This window comes from Eulemur rufifrons, chromosome 10, assembly GCF_041146395.1.
Source record: "Eulemur rufifrons isolate Redbay chromosome 10, OSU_ERuf_1, whole genome shotgun sequence".
NCBI lineage: Eukaryota > Metazoa > Chordata > Mammalia > Primates > Lemuridae > Eulemur > Eulemur rufifrons.
Window position 1 is genome coordinate 21,572,382 of NC_090992.1, and position 21,514 is coordinate 21,593,895.

The following is a 21,514-nucleotide window of genomic DNA, read 5'->3' on the forward strand; positions in this document are numbered from 1 at the left end:
CAGTGGTAGAAGTGGAAGTTTTGAATTATTTTATTTTATTGGATAATTTCTCAAATCTCAATATGTCAACTTACACATCTTAAATAGAAACATTAATGTAACTTCATGAAGTACAAATTGAATACTTGGAATTCTTTCATCTACCTAAGGGAAGGCAGTCAAAGTTAAATATAATATAAAATACTATTACAAAATAATAATGTCAACAATGAGAATGAAATAATTTCATCAGGTTTCTCAGGTATTTCCTTCCTTTCATGATTCTTGACACTTCACAGCTCAGTAGCAGTTTGTATTGCCTGAAAGGATTATGGAAAAGTAATATTAGTGTTATAAATTAAAAGTAATTCAATCATTATATTAATAAACTAAGAACAGGCATCCTATATTCTCTAAGGCAGATGAAGCAATGCTTACATTCTGCAGCATAATTTTTATATTCCTTTAGTCACTATTTCAATCAATTTTGATTTATTGTGATTAAGGACTTAAGAGACAATTAGGTTAAAATGCTAAGGGTATTATACAGGGAATAATTTGGTGTGTGGGTCAAACAAGACTTCAAGGAAGATGTAATTTGAACTGGGCTTAAAGGACTGGCAGGATCTGGATAATTGGAAAAGAGTATAGAAGAAGGGGAAAAAAGGCATTGTATACAATGATCTCAATAAGAACTTCTTTTATATCAGAAGGTGTCAACAAATTTTCACAGTTCGTAAAAATAAATTATTTGCTAAATGCTGTGAAAGCAAATCCAAAGGACAATGACACTTCTTTTTCATTCCTTACCTTCTTTTAATGGGGTTTTGAGGACAAAATTTTCTTTACTTTCATGATGAAAAGCCTTTGAAGGATCAAAGCGTTTGATACCCAGAACTTTATTCAATTCCTCCTGAAGTTTTGTCTCACTTTGTTTCTTTTTAGCAAGCTGGGAGCGGAGTTTTGACACCTCCTATGTGAGAAAAATATAGATAATAATTATTAACGATTATATCAGTGAGACGTGTTACCAATGTTGCCGGCAAATTCCAACTTGTTTATGTATCAAACCTAAATGGCAAAAATCACTAATAGATACAGGCTTTAGGACTGAATTACAAAATGACTTTAAATAGCTGTGACAAAGGAGATAAAATCTTTTAAATCTTCTTGCCCCTCTACAGCTACAAAGCTATTTTTCTGATAAAAGTTCGCCTTAAAATTAATTGCAGGGATCAACTTCTGGCATGACAGCCTGAAAGCTCTGCTGACCTACTTCCTAGTGAAACTAAAAATTACAAAAAGGTAACCAGTTCAAGACTCTGAAAATAGTCCTAAGGGCAAAATAGCAAATGAAGTACCTATTCAAGGAAATCTATAGAAATTGGATAAGAAAGATGAGATCATGGCATTTGGACCAAACTGCTCCTTCCATCCCACTCCCAGCTTAGACAGGCAGAGACCCTACCCCAGACTGCTACAGCCAAGAACACGTGGCTCCCTTTTTCAACTCCCAGTCAGAGGCTTTTCTTCCCAGGGGGAGCAGGACATCGGTGTTTCTCATCTTGCCACCAGCTCCCTGTTGCTGAGGTTATCTCCTGGACAAATGCAATTGAGCAGGGTGGATCCCTTCCTCCGCTCAGCCTCACTCATGGGACAGCAGCTCTCTCTGGGGCACGGTGTGCTAAAAATGCTGAAACTCTGATCACCATTGCTCTGCCTCATAAGGCAATGGTTCTATACCAAAGGAGGCAAGCCAAGAGAACCTGAAGCTATCCCTCAGCCCCCTTCCCCACAAGTCCACTAAGAACTCGGCTACTAGGGCAGAGATATCAGACAGAAGCATGTCACTGTCCCCCATTTCCAGCTCCAGCGTCCTGGCTCAGAGATTTTGTCTGGGGGGGGAAAGCAGGTCATGAGAGAGAGAGTGCTTAATTTCTTCCCAAAGGAACTGACTTCACTTGCAACCAAGCTTGGAGAAGTGAAGCCTAAGGGTGATCTAAAGAACAGCGGTGATAATGTTGAAAGGGAATTGGGAGGAGATTCAAGATGTAGGCTAAATATAGGCCAGCTAGGTTGTAGAAGAAAACTAGGAAATGAGACAGCTGGGAGGAGCCCTCCCAAAGTCAGAACAAACACCAAGCACCGATCTCAGACATAATTCCCACAAAAGAGCCAGAATTTGATTGGATTAATCTGTAGGACAATTTATGTCCTAGGATACTGATGAAAATAACAGGGCAATGAGCCAGCATCCAGTGGTGTTTAGTAGCCATGTGTGGTCAGTGGAGGAGGAAGACAGCCCTACCAAAACAAGTGTCATCCCAGGGTGACTGTGGGCACATCCCAAACTGCACCTCCCTCAGTAGCAACATCAGAGGCACAACACTGTTGGGGGGTCGTGGTAGTGAGGATGGAATAAACGTCACTAAAATAAGCCAGCCATTATGAAACAAATAAATATACAGTTAGATACTAACTCCCCACCCCAATATTTTTAGTAAAACTAAATATTTTACAAACCGATTTGAGTTGGCTATTTTCATCTTTCAACTTCACAACATGCTTGATTTTTTGCTTTAAATTCTGATGACCCAATAATTTAGCATACGAATCTCTTATTTTGTTTAGCTGTTCCTGAGCTGCACCGTGTTCATTCAACAATGCTTGTTTCTCTGCTTCAAATGCATCCAGCTGTAGCTGAAAAAGGTTTTTTTTTTAATAAAGTTAATACTTAAAACTGTTAAATTTTTTTCCAAGAACTTTTTCCTGTGCAAAAACTTAAATCTTACTAGTTTCATATAAACTATAAAACAAACTAAAAATTTTGAAAAGCCCAACAAAAATAGAGTATGCTTACATATTCTCAGGGCTCTGCATAGATTCTCTATGAAAATCTTTTAAACTTTGCATTTTTCATTTTAAAGATCATTAAAACTGAGGTAAAAAAAACAACAAAGCCAGCTAGCCAGCCTTATCTGTATCAGATGGATCACCACAATATAACCAACATTGTACTTCTAGTTAAGCGCAAAAATTAGCATTTATCCTTTTTTCTTTTAAAAGATAAACCTATTAATTTGAGAAACACTGAGGTCATAACAAAATGCATCTCACAAATTAACACAGATTGTCAAAAGCTCATGTCAAGGAGAACCTTCTGTGCTGTTAACTTTAAGTTCCTTTTTAGAGAGCATTTTTTAAACTAGGAAGGCTACATTAAAAAATGTCAATTTGTCAATTACACCTCAACAAAGCTGGAAAAGATTTATGCCTAATACAATTTATAAGCCTTCTTGAATAGGAAGCTCAATTGGCATTGTAAGTACACAGCAAAGTGATCTTGCAGAGAGTCACGATCATGACTGTAACAGGGAACAAAATGAATTCCTAACATAAATACAAGTAAGTTTGCTTCTGACAAACCTGAAAAGGTTCTGTTTTACTATACAGTTCTTCATAAAGGAGACGCCACTTATTAACTTTTTCAGTTAATTCCGCTATTGTATTTTCTTGTCCAGATTTTCTGCATGGAAAAATTAAATAGTTTATTTATTTTTTTGAGACAGAGTCTCACCCTGTTGCCCAGGCTAGAGTGCTGTGGCGTCAGCCTACCTCACAGCAACCTCAGACTCCTGGGCTCAAGTGATCCTTCTACCTCGGCCTCCAAAAAACAGTTTATTTTAAAAATAACATCATAGCTGACTTACATGGCACTCAGGTTTTAATTATAGATTACCTTGCTTCTTCATCTTCCAGTTGTTTCCTAAAGTCCTCTTCTTGTTGCTTAAGTTGGTGCTGCAAATCAGTTATTTGTTTAAGAGAAGAAACTGTGATTTCTTTAATTTCTGCTTCTTTAAGTGCCGACTTGGTCTGCAGATCTAGAAGCATCCTTGAGTTTGAGAGACAAGAGTTCACTAAACTTTACAGCTATTTCAATTACTTTTTTCTTTTTAAACTCAAGGATCTCTTCAAGAATTACAATTTTTTTTTTTTTTGAGACAGAGTCTCTCTCTGTTGCCCAGGCTAGAGTGAGTGCCGTGGCGTCAGCCTAGCTCACAGCAACCTCAAACTCCTGAGCTCAAGGGATCCTCCTGTCTCAGCCTCCTGAGTAGCTGGGACTACAGGCATGCACCACCATGCCCGGCTAATTTTTTCTATATATAGTTTTAGCTGTCCATATAATTTCTTTCTATTTTTAGTAGAGATGGGGTCTCGCTCTTGCTCAGGCTGGTCTCGAACTCCTGAGCACAAACGATCCGCCCACCTCAGCCTCCCAGAGTGCTAGGATTACAGGTGTGAGCCACCGCGCCCGGCAAGAATTACAATTTTTTTAAGTGAGTAAATTCTTTTTTTTTTTTTTTTTTTTGAGACAGAGTCTCACTCTGTTGCCCGGGCTAGAGTGAGTGCCGTGACGTCAGCCTAGCTCACAGCAACCTCAAACTCCTGGGCTTAAGCGATCCTACTGCCTCAGCCTCCCGAGTAGCTGGGACTACAGGCATGCGCCACCATGCCTGGCTAATTTTTTGTATATATATATTTTAGTTGTCCATATAATTTCTTTCTATTTTTAGTAGAGACGGGGTCTCACTCTTGCTCAGGCTGGTCTTGAACTCCTGACCTCGAGCGATCCACCCGCCTCAGCCTCCCAGAGTGCTAGGATTACAGGCGTGAGCCACCGCGCCCGGCCTAAGTGAGTAAATTCTTAATTTGCAAATTAATATCACCAAAATTCAAGCCATGGGACAATTCCCTGTGTCACTAACTGGCTTTCAACAACAATAAATTGTCTTAATGGTTCTAAGGCCATTATTTATTTATTTGTTCTACATACCTTGCATATTCTTGATTTGCGCTCTCAGTTGCCAATATCTGATGTTGAACATCCTCTGCACTTTTCTCAGCCTTGGCTACTTTTTCAAGTAGCGATGAGTTCTCCAGCTTAAGATCTTCTATCTCACCAGCTGTTAATGCTTTATAGCTTATTAAAAAGAAAAAAAAAATCAAAACCTTTTTCTAACTACTGTATAAGTGACAAACATACAGCTGATCAGTTTACACTTTGTATACTTTTAAGTAAAACAAAATCTTTTATTCATACATTTACACAGTAAGACTTCAGTGTTCTGAGGTAAGTACTAACGAGTTTACATGTACTTGCTGTTTATTCAAAGGAAAAAAAATCACATGCTTACCATGTGTAGGAAGTATGCATATAGAGATTAAAAAAATTAGCTACCAAACATGAAAATTACTCCAAATCAAAAACTATATACAATCCCTGCACATACTGTCACAGAGTTTATGGTCTTGTGGGGAAGATGGGGAAATGCTTCTCTTGCTCTTTGTTTAAAAAAAAAAAAAAAAAATTAAATTTGCAGTAAGTGTTATGAAGGAAAAGTACAAAGAACTTTAAGCTAATGGAAGAGGGGAACCTTCATTTAAAGACCTTTCTGAAGAATTTATAGTTAAGCTGAGACATGACGGGTAAAGGAGTTTGCTAGGCAGTTAGGGGAAGGTATTTCAGAGGATAAAGATGCATATGTGCTTAGAGGCAGGTAGAACATAGTCTATTAGGAGGTGAGACTGGAGCCTAATGAATAAGAGGCAGGAACAGAAGCTAGAAGCACAAGGCAGGTCATCACCACAGGGCACAGTGGGCTGACCTGAGGGATAAAGGGGAGCCACTGACAATCTCCCAGTAAGTGTGTATATTGTGCTAGAGATCTGAGCAAGATGAACTAGGGAAGGGGCAGAAAGGGAAAACTGGAAGATAAACTGGACGACAATTATTTCTATATAAATGTAGTAAGATTACCAGGTGACACTAAATGCTCATTTATGGTTGGTTATTATAGAATTTAGCCATACCAATCACATTCTTTGTGTGATTACTTTGTTCACAGATTTTTCTTAAAAATCCCTCCCTGTTCACATTATATTTAGGAGTGCAGGCTGCCGTGAGAAATACCTTTCAAACTGAGCAGTAACATCCCCAAGGTTTTGCACTGTACTATTATACTTTTTCTGCAAAAGCAGGGTGGCCTGAGTGTTAGCAGCATTATTTTCCTCCAGTTCAGCTTTTTTCCTAAGAAAAAGGAACAGTTACAAGATAAAACGTTAACTACAAATAATTACCCTACTATCTCCTACCTTCATCTTTGCACTAGCTGCTGGATAGCATAGATTCAAGTTTATCACCCACTTCTAATAGTATGTTTTAAAAATGCACCAACTTTTCTACTGGCTTCATCTTATCTTTCCTGCTTTTACTTTACTGTAAAAATTTTGGGTTAAGAAGGTAGGGTAAAAAGACTCTAAAACAGAATCCTCTGGCAGCAGCCAAGGCTAAAGAATACAAAGGATTACCAGTTAAAAAGCACTTGGATTGAATAAAGTTTAATTTTCTACATCAAACACTTAAGAAATACTAAGTACAGTTAAAGACACTTCATTTTAAAAGTTCTCTGGAGAAGTTAGAGGGCTTTGTGGTTTTATTTTGATTATATGAATAGCCCACATAATACATTGTATTTAAAGATTCAATAACTTCTTTAATGAATTATTTTATATAGACAGAATAGTTTTTAAGTCATCTTAATAAATATATACTACAAATCTCAGAGATTAAAAAATACATTATTAAATGGTGATAAAATTTTAGATGAGCATATGAGCTTATGAGAGATCTTTTAAAGAACATATAGAACTAAAATCTGTAAATGAGCATTGTGCACATACAGAGTAAGTTAGACACTGAGACAGGATGAATGGCTGATCAAATTCATTCTGTAATGAGTGTGGGGATTTAAAAATTATACACACCACAGCAAAAGCAATCAAATATTACCAAAGGCTTTGTAATAAAAATATGTTCTTCACTGTCCCCTAGAGGAATCACATTCAATTCTCTTAGTTTTTCTTTAAAGCCTGAAATTTCCAGGCTAGAAGAAACCTCAGAGATCATCTTATAAAACTCCTCTGTTTTATATCTAATGGGGTGGAAAATGAAAGAAAGAAACTAAGATTGTCATGCTCAGAATCACACAGTTAACAGATCTCATAATAAAATCCTTATTTCTTGACCACTAGACCAGAGTTCTTTGATTTAGAATAATTGTCTCAACTTTCTTTCTTCTCTGAAAATAATATCATCTACTCAGTTTCTTAAGGTTGCTGTTCCCTGAACCTGGCTGCAGTACAGAACAATCCCCCTAATCGCACTTTTGTACTGTCCCCCGAAAAGCAGCGATATACAAAAGCTTGGTGTTCATTTTCATCACTAATCAACGCTAGAAAACAGAAAAGAGATTAACAAAGTACCCAACAAGAGATAGATACAGAAGCGTGAGATATGTTATAATACTATAATCTCATGTCTAGTGCATGGTTCCTTGTTAGAAAGTATTTTAATGATGAGATCCTAAGGATTTAAGTAACATAATTTATTATTTATTTGCAAATTGAACTGAAGAATCAAACTGGATATTTTAATTTAAATAAATACAGTGAAGAAGGAAGCATAATATGATGGAAACAAGGAACTAGAGTTAGAAACATGAGATTTTGGTCTTTCTACTTTGATCAATTTCTTATTTTTTGAATGTTTCTCAGTTATATTTCTTTTTAATCATTCCATATTTTATTTCAAAATGTTTCTCAGTTCTAATTGTTTTTTTCCTTTCCCCGTTTTGCTATTTATTAATATCTGAGACAGGGTCTTTCTATGTTGCCGAGGTTGGAGTGCAGCGGCTACTCATAGGCACCATCATTGTGCACTACAGCCTTGAACTCCTGGGCTCAAGTGATTCTCTCGCCTCAGTCTCCTGAGTAGCTGGGATCCCAAGCACTTAGTCCAACCCATTTTTCTTTTTTGTTACTACTTTTGAAGTGTATATTTGTGCTTTCTAAAAAATGTAACTAAAGGCATAACTTAAACTGTGTAAACTGATGTACACATAGACAAAAAATGAAAATGATTTTCATTAAAGGGCAGGATTCTTTAAATTCATTATTATTGTAATGCTAATGTCCAATAATTTTTAGAAAATGTAAGTAGTAAAGGAGCACAAAACTTTGGTAATTTGTTTACTAAAACTCTTTAATTAAATCTCTGGCTTTATAGGAAAAAAGGGCAATGCTTTTAACTCTGGCTGTCTTTCTTGTTTGCATGTACATTCTATGCATGTGCTTTACCTCTCTATTACTTACTTGTAAAATAATTTCAACCTCATATGCTCACATGATGTGAGAATCCTAAGAAAATATTCTTGAAAATACTTTTTAACATCTGAAGTCACCCATAAACATGAAGTCCTATTATTACAAACCCTTTCAGCTTTTCTTCTAGGAGTTTGAGTTCTTCAGCTTTAAATTTTGTTTCTTCTTCCAATTGCTTGACCAGCCTTTCAGCTTGTTCCTCCTTTTGCTGTAATTTATCGAGCTCATCCAGTGCTTGCTTTAATTCTTCCTCAAAGAGATTCCTCTCTTTAATCATCTCCTCTTGAAAAGAACATAGCTTCTGCTGAAGACTAGAAGATAATTCCTAAATCCAAACAGAAAACCATCAAAATAATTTAAAATGACATTGTGAGATTTTACTAAGAGACAAATAAGAAGCACAAATAATTAAGTATGAAACCTAAATTCAAGAGTTTCAAGGAAACATACAATAATATAAGCTCATTTTTTTTTCATGCATTATATCCTAAACCTTAACATTGTGGCAAATATCATTTCAGGCTTTTTTCTGTGCAAAATACACACACTTCGTATAAAACTAAAATTATATCTTACATCTGTTTTACAACTGGTTTTTATACATATTTTGATATACTCTTCTCATATATAAAAATGTATTGTGATTTCATTGTTATGTAAAATTTTAAGTTATATAATACACAAATACATCACTGTTATGAAAAAATTCTAACATTTACAAATGAAGTGAATATTATCTTTCACTACTCCCCACGCCAATTTCAGTTTTCCTACTCCAGAAATAGCCACTAGTTTGGAATATATTTGCCTTCTGGTCTTTTTCTGTATATTTATATACATACACATTTTTTGGATATAAATAATATATACTTCTGTGTATGTAAATGTCATTTTAAAAAAATCATAAAGATAGTTGTTGAGATCTTTCCAGGTCAGCATATATAGATCTATTTAATTCCTTTGGCAGTTGCAGGTTGTCCAGTAGTATATTATTTCACATCAGTGCATGCAAGTACCTGTTGACTCGACTCTCCCCAATGTTTTACATTATCAAATGTAATTTGTGCCAATCTTGTAAGTGGGGAAAACCTTATTTACATTTCCTTAGTTACTACTGAGGTGGAGCATCTATTCATGTTGACAGGCCATCTGAATTTCTCCTTGTGAATTATCTATTTCCATCCTATGCCCACATTTTTTAGTGGACTATCTTTTTTTCTCATTGATATGTAAAATGTTCTTTACGTAATCAGGATTTAAAAAATTGTTTTTAAACAATTTTTCTCCTGTAATTAGATACTCTTTTACAAGATAACTGTAAATATCTACATAGCCTACATAACACAAGACTGTGCCAGAAAATTTTTAAAAAACAATTTCCCTATTTTGCTGTACCTACCTGTTATTTGTAATTTTTTCACATTATTAATAACCCTGTGATGAACATGTGGTAATGATATGTAGCTAAATCTTCAGCATGTCCATAATCATTTCCTCAGGATAAGACTCTTGTTGGATCAAAGGATAGACACAATTTAAAGGTTTCCTGACACAAAGAAAAATTTATGACATAAGTTTTTATAGTGTGGTAAACTACCTTCTCTTGTTGCAGAAGTGAATCAGTTTGTGACTCTTTTTGCTGAAGTTTTTCACATTCTTGTTTTTCAAGAATAAGCTTCTCTTTTAAGTTTTGCATCTCAGCATTTAGATTTTGATCCTGTTCTCTATTCCTGTTTACAAGGTCTTCTATAAAAGGCAAAACATTAAAAATACTGTAACTGATACTAACTTTGAGAAACCCAGACTCCCATTATATTCCATTCTGCTGTTTACAGCACATTATTACAGAGCAAATGTTTCCAAAGAAAAAAACCAAAATTGTGAAGTTTGTATCACCACTATATATATTATATGCTACACTTAATAAAACCTCCCACTGCTTTCGATGGCCACCCAGTGGAAAAGTTAAGAACTGCACAATTGTATATATTTCAATCAAGGCAACACTGTAGGCCAGGCGCAGTGGCTCACGCCTGTAATCCTAGTGCTCTGGGAGGCCGAGGCGGGTGGATCGCTCAAGGTCAGGAGTTCGAGACCAGCCTGAGCAAGAGTGAGACCCCCTCTCTACTAAAAATAGAAAGAAATTATCTGGCCAACTAAAAAATATATATAGAAAAAATTAGCCAGGCATGGTGGCACATGCCTGTAGTCCCAGCTACTCGGGAGCCTGAGGCAGGAGGATCGACTGAGCCCAGGAGTTTGAGGTTGCTGTGAGCTGGGGTGACGCCACGGCACTCACTCTAGCCCAGGCAACAGAGTGAGACTCTGTCTCAAAAAAAAAAAAAAAAAAGACAACACTGTACTGAAATAAAGAGAACAAACATAAGAGTAAAAAATTTGAAAATATAGAACAGGGATTTTTGTTGTTGTCATTTAGATAACTATATTAAAAAAGTTACATCAGTACTTTCCTTAAATAATGTAACACTTAGCCAAAGAAAGTATAATAGCTATATAAATACTACATTACCTTTTTCTTTTTCAAGCAGCTCACATTTAGCATTCAGATCTTCTACTTGTTTAGACAACATAATATTTTCCTCAAGAGACTGCTGAAGGCTTAAAATTTCATGATTCTTCTCTTTCAAATTTTCTTCTAACCGGGCAATATTTAGCTTGTATTTTTCCACTTGATCTGATGTACAGCTGCATTAAAACAAATTATTTTGAAGAGCACATCTATTTAGGCACACAGAAAATTAACAGAAACGTGATAAAAATGTATTCATCAATATTCCATGAAATGAGGTCCAATTTAAAGCTACTGTTCATTATTACCTAATTTCTTCGATGTATTCTAGGAGTTTTTCTGTTTCAGATTCTTCATCAATCTTGTCTTTCTCTACTGAAACACTAAAAAATTTGCATATGTTAATATCCACTAGTTTATTTATTTAATAATCATACATAATGCTTATGTATCAGACACTGTTGTATTAGGCAGGCTGACTCTAGAGTCCAAACTCTAAACGATTATTTTATATGATCCCTCAATTTGACAATTTATAGTCAAACAGTAGACTAGAATTTTTATTTAAGTAAAAAAGCTTTCTGAATATATTTTGCCAAAAGAGTTATGATGAGGAGAACAACCACCTACAACATGCCAAGTGTTAGAAATAATTTTATTTTATTTTTTCCTTTCCTGGTTTCTCCACCCACCCAATATACTAAATAGCTTCTGTGTGCCATAATACTTTAGTTCCAGACTGCCTGGTATTCAATTACTTACTTCTTCACCTCCTTCAGGCTACCCAATTTAAGAAAATGGACAAGAGACTTAGACATCTTACAAAAGGAGATATATGAATGGTCACTAAGCACATAAAAAGATGCTTGACATTAACAGTAACAAATTAAAATTACAAATGAAATACAACTTCACACCCACTAGAAAGGCCAAAATCAAATAGACTGACAACATCAAACATCAGTGAGAATGTGAACAACTGAAACTATCATACATCGCTGGTGGGAGTATATAAAATCATATAAACACTTCGAGGTTTTTTAAATGTTATACCTACACACTACCCTATGACTCGAGAATCCCGCCCCCAGAAATTTATTCAAGTGAAATAAAAACATGTCCACAAAAAGTCATAAAACATGTTCATAACAGTCTTAGTCATAATAGTCAGAAACTGGGAATGGTCCAAATCATGATCAAATGAAGAATAGTAAACAAATGAAGGCACGTATTCATATAGCAGAATTCTACTCAGAAATAAAGAGGTGAAATTTACAATACACATAAATGGTATGGATGAATCTTGAAAAATTATATCAAACAAAAGACATACACACTCTCCTTCTCTCTCCCTCCCTCTCTCTTTCTCATAAACTGTGATAAACATCCTCAAAAAAGGCAAAGCTAATTTATGATGATGTAAGTCAGAGAGTAGGAGCAGGGGAGCATTACAAGGACAGTAGCAGCAGGACAAGGGGTATAAAGGAACTCTGTGAGGGAATGGAAATTTTCTTTGTCTTGTTTGGTTAATGGTTACACAGGTGCACACAACCGTCAAAAGTCATCAAACTGAATACTGACGATGTGTGCATTTTATTCTATGTAAATTATAGCTCGGTAATAAAAAGAAGGCTAGGATTGTGCATTAATCCTGTACCAGTGTTTCTCAACTTTGCTCTAACTACCACCTCCATAAGACTATGAGACTTTTCCTCCTCATTATTACAGAAGTAGTACAACAGAAGGGTTTTAATTGCCATAAACTTCCAAGTGCAATATATTCATACAATTTGCTAGGATAAAATATTTGGGAATGATTAGGGCTCAACTGTCACTTAAAGAAATAGGACAATTAGAAAGAGGAATGAGGTAAGTATTGAAGGAAGGTCCAAGTCTCTCAGCCAACAGTAACTTGCTAAGAGAAGCCAGTGGAAAATTGGTCATGCTTATTTTCTCTTTCTTTTTAGTTACTTACAGGTTCCCCTCGAGTTGGGCTATTTTCCACTGAGACTCTTCGAGATTCTTCTGGGTGGCCTGCAGCTTCATCTCCATGCCTTCTTGTTTCGCTATCATACTCTACACAACAGAGATATCTGTTTTAGGAAATGAAAAATTGTTCAGATCCTCAGATCTAGACACAGCAAACTTGCTGAGGCTAACACTCACCCTCATCTTTGTTTCTCTTTTGTTTTTAAGTTTCATTAACTCCAGGCTTAGAATTCTCAAATTCTTCTGGTTACCATTTTCAGAAAACTAAATTAAAAAAACACATAAAAAATTCAGAAATATTTTTTGCTAAGTCATATATAAAATCACATAAATATTGATTATTCTGCCCATCACTGGAGCTTGCAATATACTGGTAGAGAAAACAAGCTTTTGACCAACACTACAATTACTGATTGTACGTTACTACTGTTCTTAACCCTCTTTTTCCTTAATGTGACTTGCTGGTTTATTTCTGAAAGGTAGTTTGGGTGGTCAGTTACCTCTATATGCTGGAAAGTCCAATGCAAGTTTCTAAAACAAGCCTCTAAGAGAAGATTTCTTGATGTGCGTTTGCTTAACAAAATGAATCAGAATCACCTGGTGTACTTTGAAATATGCAGAATATAGGATCCATCCCAGGCCTACGAAATCAGAATCCCCCTGGGTGGGGCCCAAGAATCTGCTCCCTTCCCTGTGTTTGATTCTAATGGACTCCTAACTCCCTTTGTAAGGAAAGAGCCCAGCACATCACGGGCCCTGAATAAATGAATCTTACTAAACTGAACAGTGACTTTTATCCTCCCTCTAATTCTGTAACCAACAGGTTGACCACATTAATCCCTTTAAGTTCTATTAGTATATTAATAGTGATAAACACAATTTATCTATTGAGCATATTTAGTCCATCAATGTATTTATTTCCCACTTCATTCCCAAAAGGATTTGAGATGGAAGCCTGCTGTTATGCTATTATTTATTTCACAGAAAGGTCTTTAAAGTGATTTGTAGATGTAAATTCTGTAATTTTTATTAATAGTCTTATTTACTGGGGGTGATAAAATGTCAGATATTAAAACAAAAGTAATTTGTTTATAACTTATTTATGTGCCAGGCCCCCTAATTAAAAAAGATACAATTTTTATTTGAAACAGCTTACCACTTAAGGTACATTTAATGAAGGAAAAGGCTAAACTAGAGCTTAAAACTCTCAAATATCTGTAATGAGAAAAAAAGTGATTTTTATTTATTGAACTGTAAATGTTATCACAAGGGTCGAATACCTTAGATTTCAGTAGTTCATTAGTCCTTGTCAATTCAATAAGCTGTTTTTCCAGTGAAGCATTATTTGCAGAGAGCGATGTTTTTTCCCTGACTGCAGCATTTAGCTTTGCTTCCACCTTCTCCAACTCAGTTTCCAGGTCCTGGATCCTCCTGTCCTGACCAGCACGTTCTTGCACAAGAACACGAATCTGGATGAAAACAAAGCGATAAATAAATGATTCACTAATACAACACCAACATAAATCGATGCTACTGATAATCAAAGCATTAAAGCTTCTGGAAAAACCTCTGATTTTGACATTATGCTCATAGACATTCTAATTGTACTAGCTATTTGAATAATCATATTTACCTTATGATACATCTTAAAAATAATGTGTTTTAATAACAAAAGGATTTTAATTGCCATAAACTTCCAAGTACATTTATTAATAAATTGTTTATTCACTTTTAAGGTATTTCTACGTTTAAGAATTCTTTTCTCTAGTTACAATTACACAAATTCAAATTACAGTCTGAAATGCTAAATATGTTTTTTATTTCAAGAAGGCAAAGCTGGGCTTCTAAGTATACTATAGTAGGCCTCGGCAAGCCATCATCCTTGTTGCTACTACCAGATTAAAACAAAAACAACCAAAACCCTAATATTTGTCAACAGAAAATATGGAAGCCAGAAGACAGGGAAATGACATCTTTAAAATAATAGGAGGAAAAACCTGCCAACCTCAAATTCTACACCCAAGGAAGTAACTGATGTAAATGATCAGTTCTCCTGCTGGCTTTGCAACTCACTCACTAGCTATCTCATAAAGACTCAGTTATTAAAGTATCAACCCCTACATCATCAGCATGTATCTTCAATAAAATTATAGTCAATATTTTTAACATAAATACAAAAGGATCAGAGCAACCAAAGATTTGCAGGTATCTTGACATATTCTTGGTCTTAAGCCAACATTTGACTATAATCAAACGGAAGGTTTTAATATATCAAAAGAATATGTCCATCAGAAGAAGAGTTGGTCAGAAATGGACACATGGAAAAAAGACTGCCGGAGAAACAAAGCTGGCAGTGAGCAGCTTAGCACGGCTTAAAGATGTGGCTTCTTTAGGTCAGTGCTGCTCAATAGAAATTTCTGCCATGGTGAAATACACTGTCCAGTATGATAGCTGCCCACTACACATGGCTACTGAGCACTTAAAATGTGATTGGTGCAACTGAGGAACTGAGTTCTTAACTTTATTTAATCTGATTTAATTTGAATAGTCATATGTGGTGAGTGCCTACCATATTGGACAGTGTAGCTCTAGGTTATTTCATCCTTGAGGAAGGCATGTACCTATTGTGCAGAACAATGCAAATGCACCATGTTAGCGTAACTTCATCCCAATCTAACTACCCTGCTAGGACTGCATGGTTACCAAGCAGTCCTCTAGCTATGTTTTCTTTACACAGATTAGCATATGGGAAGCATGTATATGATGAGTAGATGTAAATATTTGATTGTAATAAACTGACATATTTTTAGTTATCAGTTTTTCACAAAGTGGGTTATCTTGAATCTGTCTCTTGGTATGCTAACAAACTTGACTTGGCCAGCATACTACACAAGAGGCTGGATAGGCTCTGAAATATGGTAACCAAGCTAAGAAACCATTCCCCTGTAGGCACTGCTCTAGATGGAGTGTTTGCATCACTGAAGGACTCCTCAAACTACAACAGAATTCTTACCTTTTAACTCTGTGTAACTTGCTTTCCATAATATACCACATTTATTTTGCAATAAGTTGAAAGCATTGCTTACCTCTTTTTCCAGTATCTTCAAATCTTTATCATTCTTTTGAGATTCCTTCTGTTTAACAGTCAAAGAACAATTATAAATGACTTTAAGTGCCACAAATATCACAGCTAAATTTGATTTTTAGTTATCAGAAAAGATTAAGGGATCCAAACAGTTAATTTCTAATTTAAATATTACACTGAGTCTATTAAACATTTTGTAGACCACTTATCTGATAAAGAAAAAATTCTTAAAATCTCAAAATATTTCAGGTTTAAAAGCTTCAACCCAATAGATAAGGCTTTTTCTAACAAGCCCAGTGAAAAAGAATAGGTAGGCCTTTATTAACCACTGACAACCTGCCTTCTAATGTTAAACAGCAGCACATTTTGAATATTTAAATTATGCTATCTCAGAAAGAAAAAAATCTTCCAAAAAAAAAAAAAAATCAACTTAAACTTTGATATACCCAAAGAGAAAAATAAGTATACAGATGCAAAGAAATAAGAAAAACTGAAATAGCACAAGCTCTGATTCTAATTTTCTCACTGCCTTTATTCTAAATAAGACATACAATTTTCACACATCTTTTTATACCCAGCAGTCTTTCTGACACAATGGCTAGAAACAGAATATCTATCTTTTCCATCTAAAAATGGAAGAAAAATCATAAACATCTTGAACAAAATCTGTTTTACATATTTCTAAGTTTTTTTCAGAGGGACACATCAGTCTCATGTTTATTAATTTCATACCCAATGTCACTTTCTATCAGGGAAGATCTATTACTTTGAGGCTCTATACAAATTTGTATGTAATTTAGTTTTCCAAGGGGGTTTATGAATTCTATAATTAATTCAAAATTTCAGAACAGTTTCTCCAAGAAATTCAAGTCAAGCCATTTATATCAATTTTCAAGAAGTGTCTATTTAGTCCTGCCCAATAAAAGTAAAATGCAAGCCACATATTTATTTTAAAAAGTAAAAATGTTAATACATGTATATTTTACTCAACCCAATGTATCAAATATATTATTTCAGCATGTCATTTGTATGACATTATTGAGATGTTTTAAATTTACTATATATTCTACACTTATAGTACACCTCAATTCAGATATTACATTTTCATCAGAAATTTTTAGATTTAGATTTCATAAAACATACAGATAAAAAAGTAAATTCACATACTCAAATTGTTCCAAAAACAGTTAAAAGTTTTCCACTAAGAAAATTGAGTATGTTTTTTAATATACATTAATTAAAATGAAATAATATTAAAAATTTAGATCTTTAGTAGCACTAGCCACTTTTCAAGTGCTCAATGGCCACATTGGCTGGTCGCTTCCATATTGAACACAGCTCTATATCATAGAATAAGAGACTTAGGTAATTGCCAAATGAATGGACAGTCTAAACTTAACCTGCAGCTTTGGTTTCCTAGCTCTGAATCTTTTTCACTCTAAAATATATATTAATTTGTACAACTCCTTAAAAAAGTACAACTTGTTTATGAATGTATAAAAACAGTAATAGTAGGCTATTGTACAACTCATAAGGCTATTAAGAATTTAATCTCTCGGCCGGGCGCGGTGGCTCACGCCTGTAATCCTAGCACTCTGGGAGGCCGAGGTGGGCGGATCCTTTGAGCTCAGGAGTTTTAGACCAGCCTGAGCAAGAGCGAGACCCCACCTCTACTAAAAATAGAAAGAAATTATATGGACAGCTAAAAATATATATAGAAAAAATTAGCCAGGCATGGTGGCGCATGCCTGTAGTCCCAGCTACTCGGGAGGCTGAGGCAGGAGGATCGCCTGAGCCCAGGAGTTTGAGGTTGCTGTGAGCTAGGCTGATGCCACGGCACTCTAGCCTGGGCAACAGAGTGAGACTCTGTCTCAAAAAAAAAAAAAAAAAAAAAAAAAAGAATTTAATCTCTCACCACTCCTTAACAGTTTCTGAGTTGCAAACCTCCTTTAGGCACTGGCATTTTTTTTTTCCTTTTTCTTCACCAATACTTACCCTTTCCCACAAACACACAAACAAAAACAAAACAACTCAAATGGTGGTAACTAATAAAGCATCACATAATTCTAAAAGGTTTACTAGGTAATATAAAATTTATTTAGATCTAAAAATGGGCTGGGTGTGGTGGTTCATGCCTCTAATCTCTGCACTTTGGGAGGCCAAGGAAGGAGGGCTGTTTGAGGCCAGGGGTTTGAGACCAGCCTGGGCAACATCATGAGACTCCATCTTTACCAAAAATTAACTGGGAGTGGTAGTGCCTGCTTGTAGTCCCAGCTACTCTGGAGGATGAGGTAGGAGGATCCCCTGAGCCCAGGAGTTTGAGGCTGCAGTGAGCTATGATCGGGCTACTACACTCCAGCCTGGGTGACAAAGTGAGGCCCTGCCTCCACCACCGCCACCGCAACACCCTGCAGCCATAAAAACTGAGAAATGGAGACCATTTTGTAATTGTGAAGTAAGGACAAATTTAAGCACAATATATTTGGTAATGTCCTAGGCAGAAATTTGAGTCTTAATAACTTTTTTGATTAATTTACAGATTTACTTATAACCTTGATTTATATACTTAATTCATTCTCATCAAATACAATATTTTAGGATACATTTTCAATAATACAGCTGATAAACCAACTGGCATATAAAAGTCTCTCACCTTTGATTCCAAAGTCTTGACTTTCCTAGCTGAAGCAGGCAAGGTAGCATCTTTGTCAACACTAGGATTTTGTTGGGATTCTACGGAACAATGAATTGTATAGATCATGGTTGGTGTTTATGAATTTTAACCACGTACAAAACACAATTTCCATATTTCTATTGCAATTATTAATGAAGCAATATAAAGTTATTCTTTCAATTGTACATTTCCAAATTATTAGTTGCATAATATTTTTTACACATCTAATACCTTTCTGATTTTCTTCATACTCCTTGATAAGAAATGTTAAGGTAATACCAAAAAGGAAGCTGCACACCTATACAAATTTCTTGCTGAATCTTCTTGGTTATACAACAATGTAATGATGAAAGCATTATTCCGTACTTGACTCTTTCAAAAATCCATCGAATAAGAACATTTAAACACAGTTCTAGCTTTACATTTTAGAAGTGCTATAGCGTCTTTAAGTTTAAATACTGTTGTTCATAACTTTAAAGCTCATGAGGTCATACCATGGTTTTATTTTGAGATCCATTACCTTTTTGTTTTTTAAATCTTTGTGATTTCTGAAAGGATACTGGTCCTTTCAATACTTCCGATGTTTTAACATCATAAGCACCTGGAGATGGTGCACAGCCTAGAGAAAACATAAAACATTCACATATCATCTAATGTTATTTATGATCTTAAGTTAAAAATGTGTCATAATAAAGTGAATATAAATGTAAAAATGCCATTAAACAAACTGCTTCTTATTTTTTTAAATGTAAAAATAGCACCCATTTGATATTACAAAGGTGGTCTCTGTATGAAGAACAGTTATCATCTTGTCCTTTATATAGACAAAAGAACACAGGCAACTTAACAAAACAGGATAGTTTGGGAATGAACATCCTGTAATAACAAGCCATGTGCCTTCATTATTAAGGACTGAATATAAGAAATAAGATATTTGGGTGTCAGTCAACTCTACTCAAAGAGAATCACTGAGGTAGATACCCTTATTTTCTAGAAATAAAGCAATTAAAACTGTCTATCCCTCAAGATTTAGCCTAGAATAAAAATTCAAAGTGATAATCCATCTACAGCTAATATAAACACATCAGACCTACTGATGGTGCCAACTGCAATTCGAACACACAGAGGAGCAACCATGGTAAAAGCACCTAGAATTTTTTGGGCACTTACTAAATGCCAGGCATTATGCTAAGCATTTTATGGATATTTTATTTAATCTTCACAAGAACCCTGTGATAATTTACAGATAAAGAATTTGAGGCTTAGGGAACATATATGGCTTTATAAAGCCATGTTATGCAAAGTACAAACTGTAATAGATAATATTTCTATGTTCCAGAAGTTTATACTATACAACTTCATTTAACTGGAGTCCCAAATCTGAAGCTATTTCAGTGTTTACACATATCAGACTTGAGATGGGGCTTTTATGACTTACAATAACTAAAATATCATTAGCATAAAGCTTTAGCTGATTGGGAACCAATGGATTAATACTATTCTCTGAAAAGCTATTTTCAGAATGCATCATCTAGAGCTGCAGTCCCAACCCCCAGGTCGCAGACGAGTACCGGTCTGTGGCCTGTTAGGGACTCAGCCATAGAACTCCACTCCCCCCCAATCCCCCCACATCCATGGAAAAATTGTCTTCCATGGAATTTAGGAAGGAGGGTGCACACAGCAGGAGGTGAGTAACAGCCCAGCGAGGAAAGCTTCATCTGCATTTACAGCAGCTCCCCATAGCTCCATCACCACCTGAGGCGCCACACCCCTCCATGGAAAAACCGTCTTCCATGAAATTGGTCCCTGGTGCCAAAAAGGTTGGGGGACCACTGGTCTAGAGTCTTATGCAAATAGATAGGAACAGCAAGGAGCTCTGACCATTCCAAGGCAACTATTGCTGTCCAAGTAAGTGCTTGTCAAATGGTAGATAGGAACTCATCAGATCTTGATTAACACTTTTAACAACAAATGAAATACAATAGAAAATAGTGTGACTTACACGTAGCAAGGTTAAGCATTGCTTTGTGGAACTTTTGTTTTGCTTATGTATGCAGAAATAAAAAATATATATCCTAGGTAGAAATATAAAATTATTTCTCACTCTGGGAAATAGTTTAAAAAGCATTAAAGTCATTGCTTTCACCAATTCTACGAAATCATAAAAATTCTATTAACGATAGAATTGAGTTTCCATCCCCCTTTCTGGAATAACGACCATTTAGATATACTAACACAAAGACTCTAATCCTGGAAATTTTCAGATTTAAATGTGGAAGGAGAGTCTCAAGATGAAGTGTGGAATTCACACATCTTTTTTTTTTTTTTTTTTTTTTGAGACAGAGTCTCTCTCTGTTGCCCAGGCTAGAGTGAGTGCCGTGGCGTCAGCCTAGCTCACAGCAACCTCAAACTCCTGAGCTCAAGGGATCCTCCTGTCTCAGCCTCCCGAGTAGCTGGGACTACAGGCATGAGCCACCATGCCCGGCTAATTTTTTCTATATATATTTTTAGCTGTCCATATAATTTCTTTCTATTTTTAGTAGAGATGGGGTCTCGCTCTTGCTCAGGCTGGTCTGGAACTCCTGAGCTCAAACGATCCGCCCACCTCGGCCTCCCAGAGTGCTAGGATTACAGGCGTGAGCCACCACGCCCGGCCGAATTCACACATCTTAAACATCTATTTTATTCCTTTTGGGTAGGGGTGGAGAGATAACGGAGAACATATTGGATTTTAATGCAAATAGAAGACTTCAGAGGAAACTGGAGACACTACTGGTAGTTATGATGCAGGGCCTACGACTATTCTCATTTACTCTCTGCTCTTAAAGGGCGTCTCAGCGTACCCCGCACCCCAGCTCCTTCCCCCTTACGCACCGGAAGGGTCGTTGAATCGTTTCAGGGGCGCCTTAGGAAAGGACATGCTGACGACCAACTCTAGAGGCCGAAAAGTCACCGCCACTCCTAGACAACTGCCAGCTGACTATTACTGCCTACTGGCTTCAAATTCAAATCTCCCCGCACACTCCCCGCTAACCTT

General features: G+C 35.8%; 1 protein-coding gene across 3 annotated transcripts; it reads right to left on the minus strand.

Annotated features, from left to right (window-relative positions):
* Positions 1–279: 279 nt before the first annotated feature.
* Positions 280–21,397, minus strand: HMMR (hyaluronan mediated motility receptor). 3 transcript variants are annotated; one of them, XM_069484234.1, is made up of 18 exons: positions 21,352–21,397; positions 18,998–19,096; positions 18,457–18,536; positions 15,805–15,849; positions 13,999–14,187; positions 12,896–12,982; positions 12,705–12,805; positions 11,038–11,112; positions 10,730–10,905; positions 9,797–9,945; positions 8,310–8,524; positions 5,951–6,067; positions 4,814–4,960; positions 3,719–3,871; positions 3,406–3,505; positions 2,503–2,679; positions 790–952; positions 280–299 (listed from the first exon to the last, which is right to left on the minus strand). In XM_069484234.1, exons 1-18 carry the CDS (start codon positions 21,395–21,397, stop codon positions 280–282), a joined length of 2,139 nt encoding a protein of 712 aa, XP_069340335.1. The 3 variants fall into 3 exon arrangements, with proteins under 3 accessions (XP_069340335.1, XP_069340334.1, XP_069340336.1); XM_069484233.1 differs by having other exon boundaries at positions 15,805–15,852; XM_069484235.1 differs by lacking the exon at positions 15,805–15,849.
* Between the last annotated feature and the right edge of the window lie 117 nt (positions 21,398–21,514).

Coding starts and splice junctions, on each gene's coding strand:
- HMMR (XM_069484233.1), bottom strand. CDS start 21,397: ATGTCCTTTCCTAAGGCGCCCCTGAAACGATTCAACGACCCTTCCG. Junction 14,188..15,804: donor TGAAGATACTGGAAAAAGAG/GTAAGCAATGCT, acceptor GTTTTCATCCAG/ATTCGTGTTCTTGTGCAAGA. Junction 12,983..13,998: donor ATGAACTACTGAAATCTAAG/GTATTCGACCCT, acceptor TTTTTAATTTAG/TTTTCTGAAAATGGTAACCA.